The sequence below is a fragment of the Arctopsyche grandis genome, unplaced genomic scaffold (assembly GCF_051622035.1).
Source record: "Arctopsyche grandis isolate Sample6627 unplaced genomic scaffold, ASM5162203v2 HiC_scaffold_159, whole genome shotgun sequence".
Taxonomy (NCBI): Eukaryota; Metazoa; Arthropoda; class Insecta; order Trichoptera; family Hydropsychidae; genus Arctopsyche; species Arctopsyche grandis.
In genome coordinates this window covers 44,290-54,000 of record NW_027518481.1, presented here as the reverse complement: position 1 = coordinate 54,000, position 9,711 = coordinate 44,290, and the positions used below count along the sequence as shown (strand labels likewise).

The window sequence follows — 9,711 nt, the reverse complement described above, 5'->3', positions numbered from 1 at the left end:
GTGCGTCGTCTGGGTTTCGTTCCGCTCGAGTGTGAAGGGTGGATCATTCTCGAAGGAACTGGCGATTGATTCCAAGAAGTGCACGTGTTGTGTGGTGAGTTCTGCGAGGAATGTGGTTTGTTGTTGTGGAATATTCTCGAATGTTTCGATGTCGATGACGATGACGAGATTCCTACATATGTATACGTGAATATCATTGTTTGTTACATTGTAATCAAATCTAATCGATTTTACATAGATATAATTGCATAGTTGAAATATTTGTTCAGAATGAATCGTAAAATATTTAAGAATGAGTCAAAATATCAAGAAAGGCTTATGTGATATTATGTATTATCTCTAGATATCGTTATTTTGGACTAATGTTTTGTATCGGTTTGATTTCAGATTGGAGAGATGACGTCCGTGCACAGCTCCCTCGACATGGACGGCGAACTCGACCTATCCGGTCTGCTGGAGTCCATCGTCGACTCGGACGAAGAGGAGGACTTCGAGGAGACCGTCAGTCTTACGGTGAGGGACGCCGTTCGAGACTGCCTCGAAAAAGATCATTTCGAGAGGAACGAAGACGACGTGGAAACCTTGTTAGAATTCACCCAGCTTCTGAAGGCGTTCACGAACATGACTCTAACTGTTCGACGAGCTCTCTGCTCCCTCATGGAGTTCGCCGTCGTCGAGAAAGCTGGCACTATAGTGATGAACGACGGCGAGGAACACGACTCGTGGTTCGTTCTCATCAATGGACACGTCGAAATCAAACACCCGAGCGGAGAGATTGAAAATTTACGCGTCGGAGACAGCTTCGGCACGTTGGAGGCGACGTTGGAGAAGCTGCACCATCGAGGCATCATGACGACCAGATGCGACGATTGCCAATTCGTCTGCATCACGCAGATAGACTAATACCGTATCTTGCAGCAGGGCGTGGAGAATACGAGGCGGCACGAAGAAGGCGGCCATCTCGTCATGATCACGGAGCTGCGGAACGAAGCCAATCAAGGACACGTCGTCATACGGGGGACGTGACTGAAAGGGCTGACGCATCATTTATCAATAATTTTTAATACTGAAAAAAGTGCTTCTGGAAACCCAATGGTTTATATTGGTAACAATTCGAACATCCATTTTATAAAATAAAAATGTGCATTTAAAAACATTTTAATACATTAAAAAAAGTTTCTGTTCAGATTGCATTAGAAACTTTGCTTTGAACATTTTATTTATTTATTTTATTTTATTGTCACAAATCAATACACACTCGCCATTACAGATTTGCTCCAATGCGACGGGTGTACGTTAATGAAATACATAAACAATCAGAAATCAGAAATACAGTAATACATACATATACAATCAGAATATATAGAATATAAAAATAATGAAATACATAAACAAATCAGAAATAATAATCATAGTGACATCTATGGATTTCAGATTACTGTGTATAATTAATACAAATTATACACAGGCAGATTTTTGTGACAACAGGATTAGATTTTTTTAATACCAATTTTCAGGAACCGTTTCAGCAATGATCAGATAAAATTGGCAAACTCTGATAGAGAAACGATCGATTTGGAGTCACAAAACCCCCAAATCTAACCAGCAGTGGCGAGGACACGAACCTATGACCTCAGTGATGCTAAATATATACGCTATCACTAAGCCAAACTGCTGGCTAAATTGACATTGAAAAAAATATTTGCTACTTAAAAAGCGGATAAAATGTGCATTAAAATGACAACATCGCGATTACCAAAATACGAACTGACAACGACCAACGCTTCTCTCTACTGGATTCCTTCTTTTTTTAATTACTCTTCGGCTTGCGAAACCTACGACTCGATGACCTGACATCATCATTCACACAAAAGTTGACACTTTTGACAGTTGACAATTATTGTCAATAGCGGAAGACTGCAACGTTGCAACTTTTTGTATCTTCTAATGCTAAAATCTATTATTTAATTGTCACTTTATAGTGCCAAAATATTTTATTCGATGCACAATACGAGATTGTATAATGCACCGAAAATAATGCCAAATTTTAATGCACAAAACATTTATTTTAAGATACAAAGTATTTTTCTCAATGTACAGTTAAATCGCACCTGTCTATATTTATGTGATGATGACTCAATAGTTTTGTATTATAGATAATCGTGCTTGCGCACCATGAAATGAGGCTTATCGGAATCGGTACCAGATATATTTGTATATAAAATTAAATTTTTTATATGTATAAACATTCCATTACATTATCTCAGATTTTATGTGCGAAAAAAATCACTACTTGTATTGAAAAAATGTTCTTCTCGTTTGTTTTAAGGTAGCGTCAAAGATTTTATAAAATTTTCGAAACTCGCGCATTTTCAGTGTCCTAACGGCCATACGTTAAGTTACCCCATAAGAAACGTGCGAAGAATTCCAAAGATTTTTTAGAAACTTAGTAATGTGAAAATTATCTTTAAATGTATTCTGTTGTTACCCTGTGAACTTTCCAGTCGACGGCTGGTGTGTATAGTTTGTAGCTTTTAACTCGTAATGGCACGGTTATAACTTATGTTTGCACATTTTAAACAATGCATACTACATTTATATACAAAAAAACGGTACAATCTTTTTGTCTATTATGTTTAAAAAACCGGATTATTGTTTTTTTTTTTTATATAAATAATGATATATATATATATAATAATTAAATTATTATCTAATATGATGATGTAAATAAGAATTTAATAATTTATAAATGTATAAATATCTGACTCATAGAATATAAAATTTGAAGAGTTTTCAAGATCGCATTATGACGAGCGGTCGAAGAAGAGGCAAGAAAACGGTATTATGTTTCAGTTCAAATGTAAACTCTCTTACAATTAGTTATATTTTGAGACATTGTATATTATTATGATAATTATTTAAATTAATAAGAATCTCTATTGAAAATGACAAAGTTTTTAGACGTAAGTTTTATTCCAATGCACATATTTATCCATATATATATATATATATATATATATATATATATATATATATATATGAATACAATCGCATCACACATTCTCAGACTGTAATAATGATTTTTATATTGTCTATACAAAATGAATGTTTAGAATCCATTATAAAAATATTTATTGAAATAAAATTTCTATCTGCAATCCTCCGTCGTCGTACTTTTCAATCGTATCCACATTTTATCATACATCAAGTTTGAATTGCTCGAGGAATTCCTCCTCGAGCGGATGCAAAACTCTGGCCGGTATCACTAGGCTGTGCAACGGCGGGCCCAAATCCGTCTCGCACATTTGCCTCATCGTGCAGGCGGCTATTTTCTGCGTCTCCGCGCCGACTCTGGCCAAGCCGACGACCAACGAGTCCACCGTCAGATCTGAAACTATAATTTTGAAACAATAAAATTATAAATTTACACAATATATACTAATGGGGCATTTTTTATTTATTATCACCTGTATTTTCAGTCCTATTTTGTATAATTTCTATTAATTGCTGGCATGCTTGACTCGTCGACATAAATCTCGGCTCCATATATACTTTGACTTTCTTCGTCAAGCTCTCCTCAGTGGGTTCTTTAACTTTGATATCTTGATTTTGATTTTTAAATGCTTTTTATTATTACGAAATTATGTTCACAATACATCTTATATCTATTTTAATAGCTACTGATCTACTGATCATTTTCTATTTTACAATTTTAATTTAATTTGGTTAGTAATCACAGTATTATATTATTCTAATGTTAATCTAAAGCATAATAGGAAAAAGAGCTCAAAAACCTATTTACAATCCTTATAAATGTTCATAATACATCTAATACATAATATTAATTAAAGACTATCTAAAGTCGATGACCTAAAGCAGATTGTGTTTAGGTAATCTGTGTTTATACCTGAAGGGTATAGACATTTTGTTGTAATCACCGAGACTCTTCACAAGTGTGTTAGTATGGTTATTAGTGATTCTTTCATAGAATCTACTGGTTAGTTTGTTAGTAATGTCTGTAACAAAACGGAATATTATATATAGCATGCAGTTTTTTCAGGTTAGTATATATGGGTGTATTATAAATTATTTTAAGGGATTTATTTTGTATTACTTGGAGCTTGGAAAGGTTAGTATTCGAGGCGTTATTCCATACAGGTGAAGCATAGGTTAATAATGGTAATATGAGCGCGCGATATAATTTTATTTTATTTAGCGTTGATAAAGAACTATGGCGATTAAATATTGGATATATTGAGGATATACCCCGCATCGCCTTGCATTTCGCTGCCTCAATGTGAGGTGCCCATCTCATTCTTTTATCAAACGTTACTCCTAAATATTTTATTACTGACTGCCATTTCAGACTTTCTCCAGAGGGGATTTTCAGATCTGAACTTGGCTTATGTTTTCTAACTTTGATATCTGAAATTTGGAATAGCAATAGAAACAGTTAATTTTCAACAATAACTGGGTTTACTGGACCGTGTCTTGACACAAACTGACTGTGAAAGAGCTCGTCGAAAGGTTTTGATTACTTTTCGGTCCCCTTATTATACTATTGATTATACAGCGAAGGTTCAGTATCTTTTCAGTGTGTATTTGATGTAAGATTCAAAATGGCCGCCGCGCCAGTTTTTGTTCGTTTTTCACTCGTTTGTGGTTCACCGAGAGAACTTTGTGGATCCAAATGATAGTGAATTGCATACGCAAAATGTTGAGAATATGGATGCGAGCGAAACGGAAGCTCAAACATCAAATACACACATTGACCCGGCGCTGAACCTTTACCGATTAGACTAAAGTCTATAATTTGAATACCTAAAAGGCATAGTGTATGTAAGCCTCTTGTATAGTTGCCTAGAATTTTATCAAAGAAACTATCGGGCTTCCAATTATCGGTCCAGAACGGAATTGATATAGTTTCTCCAAAAGAGTATAACTGCAATCCACAGCATCCTACGGCGTTTATAATAGAAGCATTTTGAATCACCTGCAATGAGATTGGTTAAGTATTTAAATGAGAGTTGAAATTGTCAATTAGAATTTACCTTGTATGGGATGTTCTTTTGCTTGGCTCTTAATAGTATATCGGTATGGGTAGTGGCTCCGAGCGGGTCTCCGACTACTAGTAGTGCAACATCTTGATCTTTGCTACCGTTGAGTAATTCGTCAGTGCCACTTTCGCAAAGTTCTCGGTCGGCGACGATGATCTCCCTTCCGTAGAACTCCTCCTGGAATGGTTGTTATTGTTTATTTGGTGTGAAGTGAGGTTATGTACGTGGAGCGGTGCGGTGTGTGACGTTTGTTTACTAGGGCTTTGTGTCCGACGGTGAGTTGGGAAGTGTAGGCTTCCAAGTATACTTTGTGGCAACCCTTAACGGCTTCCAGGCCTCGCACTGTGATGTCGCGCGCGTCTCCCAACCCTAGACCTACCAGGAATAACATCACGTCTGTTTCAAATCACTTCAGACACACGTCAAGTTTGACAGTTGTGCGATTGCATGCTACCAACTGTGTCATTATTTTTTTATGCTATACAACTGTCATTGTTTAGTAGAATTTTTAAGCTATAATATAAAGGTAAACGGACTACTAGTCATATGTGAACCAGTCACAGGACAACCGGTCGCTCTAGATCGGTCACACGTGATCACTCGTCACACTAAAACTAGTCACGAGAAAACTGGTCACACCCGAAAATTGGTCACGAAAAAACTGGTCACACCCAAAAATTCGACCAATTTTTAATTTTTGGGTTTGACCAGTTTTTTCGTGACCAATTTTCGGGTGTGACCAGTTTTAGTGTGATGGGTGATCACGTGTGACCGATCTAGAGCGACCGATTGTCCTGTGACCGGTTCACACTTGACTAGTAATCACCGAACCAATATAAAAATCTTATAATGTTTCCGAAAGCTCCCGTTCACTAATAACTTATAGCAGCTATTCTCGCGCACCTCCGTTGGCACGTGGGGGATTGTTTAAATGTTCGCGAAAAATAATTAATAACGGTTGAAAAATACACAATTTATGTACCGTTTACCATGCACCCTTTTTTGATCTTTCGACTTAAGATCTTTCGATTTTCGATCTTTGCCTTCTGATATTTGCGTTTTCTGTAATTTAACATTCGTCACGGAGACCGGACCACGACGTGTAGGTAGATATGAATAGAAATGTAATAAAATGACATATTTGAAACGGAGTCGTGCAGTGCCGAAGTCGTGCAGTGCTGTTAAGTATGAACCGACCTATAATCGAGCAATAAACATTTTCTTCCAAACTCAACTGAGTTTCCATAGTCCGGGAAACGATCGAAACCTTTAACCCGCCCTATAACCACCAATTTTAAATTTTTGGGTGTGACCAGTTTTCTCGTGATCAATTTTTTAGTGTGACCAGTTTCAGCGTGATGAGTGACGACGTGTGACCAATCTAAAGCGACCGGTTATCCTGTTACCGGTTCACATTTGACTAGTAATCACCGAACCGTTTTTATCGTTTTATCGGACTTTGTACGTCGAGCACCAAGCATCAAATACGACTGATGCTAAAATTATTTAGAAATGTCTGTGGACAATCGTCGCTTGACAACAATATGTGGGTCTCGGGGGAACAGGGTAGTTCCTCCCCCACGAGTTAGGGCCGAATGGTCGAATGACAGCTCGACTGCCGTAACCATGGCGACCGGTGTTGCCACCCTCTTCTATGGGGTTGCCATTTGCGAATTGCATTTTCTTGGGGGGTTCTCTCTGCTCTCTCTGGGGGCTCTCCGCTGCTTTCCATGTATGCCGGCTTTATGCGGTCTACCGTTACGGTGACATTGGAATCCTTAATTCTCAGTGTGAAGAACTTCGGTCCCCTCTTCAACACCCTGTATGGACCATCGTATGGAGGCTGTAACGGACCCTTGGCAGCATCGTGTCTCAGGAACACCTGATCACTGGTGTGCAGGTCTTTGAAGATAAAGGTTGATCTTGTTCCATGGCGCCGCGGTGGACTGGGTCTCAACCTCGCCATTTGGGACCGCAATCTCTCTGCTAGTTCCGCTGTGTTGGGTCCTCCGTTTCGTTGTGGAGCCAGAAACTCTCCCGGTAGCCGTAGCGGTTGACCATATACCAGTTCTGCTGACGTGGCATTAAGGTCTTCCTTCCATGCCGATCGGATTCCCAGTAACACTGTCGGTAGGGCTTCCGTCCACCCTTCGTCTTGGTGGCACATGATCGCGGCTTTAAGCTGCCTGTGGAACCTCTCTACCATCCCATTTGCTGCAGGGTGGTATGCGGTTGTCCTTATGTGTGTCGATCCCGTCAACCTATTCAGTTCCTTGAATAGAGTGCTCTCGAATTGTCGTCCTTGATCGGTAGTTATTCGTAGGGGGCATCCGAATCTTGCAATCCAACCACTGACGAATTTTTTTGCAACCGTTTCTGCCGTGATATCTTCCATAGGGATAGCTTCTGGCCAGCGAGTAAACCTGTCAACGCATGTCAATAAATACTTGTAACCGGCGGACTGTGGTAAGGGACCAACTATGTCTAAGTGAATGTGGTCAAATCGATTTTCCGGTGGCTGGAACTCTCCCACAGGTGCAATGACGTGCCTTGTTATTTTCGATTTCTGGCAAAATATGCACTCTTGGGCCCATCTTCTGCATTCCTTCTTCATACCCGTCCAGAAATATCGTTGGGTCACTAATTTAGCTGATGCTTTTACCCCTGGGTGCGCCAATTGATGGATTAGTTCGAACGCCTGTTTCCTAAATTTCGCTGGCAAGTACGGCCGTTGCGTTTCTGAAGATACATCACAATAGATGGTCGTCTCTTCGCCTGGAATAGGTATCTTGGCAAACTGCTTGTCGGGATCTCGTAGCAGTTGTGACAGTTCTGTGTCATCCTCCTGCGCTCGTGCTATTGCTTGAAAGTCCATCCCGGAAATTGCTTCTATTCTTGACAGTGCATCCGCTACCACGTTTTCTTCTCCCGATACATGTCGAACATCTGTTGTGAACTGGCCTACAAAGTCTATGTGCCTAAACTGTCTTGGCGAACATTTCTCTGGCTTCTGTTGGAACATGTATATAATAGGCTTGTGGTCAGTGAAAATAGTAAAAAATTTTCCTTCTACCATATGGCGGAAATGCCGGACTGCACTGTATATTGCCAACAACTCCCGGTCGTAAGTGCTGTATCTCCTTTCTGTTCCTGACAATTTCCTTGTGAAGAATGCCAACGGCTCCCACCCTTCGGGCATCTTCTGCTGTAGGACTGCTCCGAGTGCTACATCTGATGCGTCCGTCACCAATGCCAAGTCTGCCCCTGGTTTTGGGTGGCTGAGGAGGGCTGCGTCTGATAAGCTATCCTTGCACTTTCCGAATGCTTCTTCCAACGCGTTGGTCCATGCAATCTTTGCCTTGTCTTTCTTTTTAGATCCTTTTAGCAACTCGTTGAGGGGCGCCTGCAATTTTGCAGCACCCGGAACAAAACGCCGATAGAAGTTTATCATCCCCAAAAACTGCCTTAATTGTTCGATTGTAGCTGGTCGGGGAAATCTTTTCACCGCAGCTACTTTGTCTGCTTGGGGTTTGGTTCCATTTTCTGACACCTCGTATCCTAGAAATCTTACAGTTTTTGCTCCGAAAACGCACTTTGCTGTGTTGACTAAAACGCCATATTCTTGAAACCGTGAAAAAAGTTTTCGTAAGTGGTTAATATGTTCTTCTTCGTTTTCTGACGCTACCAGCACGTCGTCAATATATACGTAGCAGAAATCCAATCCCCTTAGGACTTTGTCCATAAACCGCTGGAAGGTCTGTGCCGCGTTTCTGAGTCCGAAGGACATAAACGGGAATTCAAATAACCCAAACGGGGTAGAAATTGCTGTTTTTTTTATGTCTTCATTGTGTACAGGGATTTGGTGGTATGCGCGCACGAGATCAATTGTAGAAAATAACTTCTTGCCATATAAGGTACTGGCGAAATCTTCTATATGCGGTACTGGATACCTATCTGGTATAGTGCGGGCATTCAACGCTCTGTAGTCCCCGCATGGTCTCCATTCTCCGTCGTGCTTAGGTACTAGGTGTAATGCTGATGACCAACTACTGTCTGATGGTCGAGCGATTCCTTCGTTCAACATGGTCTTGAAAGTCTCTTTTGCGATCTGCAACTTCTCCGGTGCGAGGCGGCGCGGCTTGCAACTTGCTGTGGTCCTTCAGTGGTTCTGATATAATGCACAGTATGATGTTTCATTGTTCTGTTTTTATTTCCTGTCGGCCGCGTTATCTCTGGAAACTCTGTTAGTAGATGGTGAAATGTTGATGTGCCACAAATTGCTTTCACCTGCTCTACTTTTGCTGTTCCTATTGCTCGGCCCCTCACTGAAACAGTTGTGAGATTATCCATCAGTTTCGCATTTTTCAAATCAATCAAAAGACAAAAATGTTTGATGAAATCAGCGCCAATAATAGGCCTTGATACGTCGGCTATTACAAATCTCCATTTGTATACCCGACGTAGTCCCAAGTCTACGTCTACCTCCTTCCAACCGTACGTTTTTATCGTAGATCCGTTCGCGGCGAATAGAAGGTATGATGTCGCTATTTTGCGACCCGGCAATATTGACTTCGGAAGGACACACAGGTCAGAACCGGTGTCGACTAGGAACCGTAGTTTACTGACCTTGTCTGTTACGTATAGGCGGCAAGAA

The 9,711-nt window shown here is 40.2% G+C and overlaps 1 protein-coding gene and 1 pseudogene across 2 annotated transcripts; one reads left to right on the top strand and one right to left on the bottom strand.

Moving 5' to 3' along the window:
- Positions 1 to 387: 387 nt before the first annotated feature.
- On the top strand, positions 388 to 1,026 carry LOC143922023 (rap guanine nucleotide exchange factor 2 pseudogene; annotated as a pseudogene).
- Positions 1,027 to 3,064: 2,038 nt separating this feature from the next.
- Positions 3,065 to 5,634, bottom strand: LOC143922029 (diphthine methyl ester synthase-like). Of its 2 annotated transcripts, none has more exons than XM_077445309.1 (5): positions 5,314 to 5,634; positions 5,052 to 5,234; positions 4,822 to 4,993; positions 3,468 to 3,602; positions 3,065 to 3,388 (listed from the first exon to the last, which is right to left on the bottom strand). In XM_077445309.1, exons 1-5 carry the CDS (start codon positions 5,446 to 5,448, stop codon positions 3,198 to 3,200), a joined length of 816 nt encoding a protein of 271 aa, XP_077301435.1. In that variant the 5' UTR covers positions 5,449 to 5,634; the 3' UTR covers positions 3,065 to 3,197. The 2 variants fall into 2 exon arrangements, with proteins under 2 accessions (XP_077301435.1, XP_077301434.1); XM_077445308.1 differs by having other exon boundaries at positions 3,073 to 3,394.
- Positions 5,635 to 9,711: the final 4,077 nt, after the last annotated feature.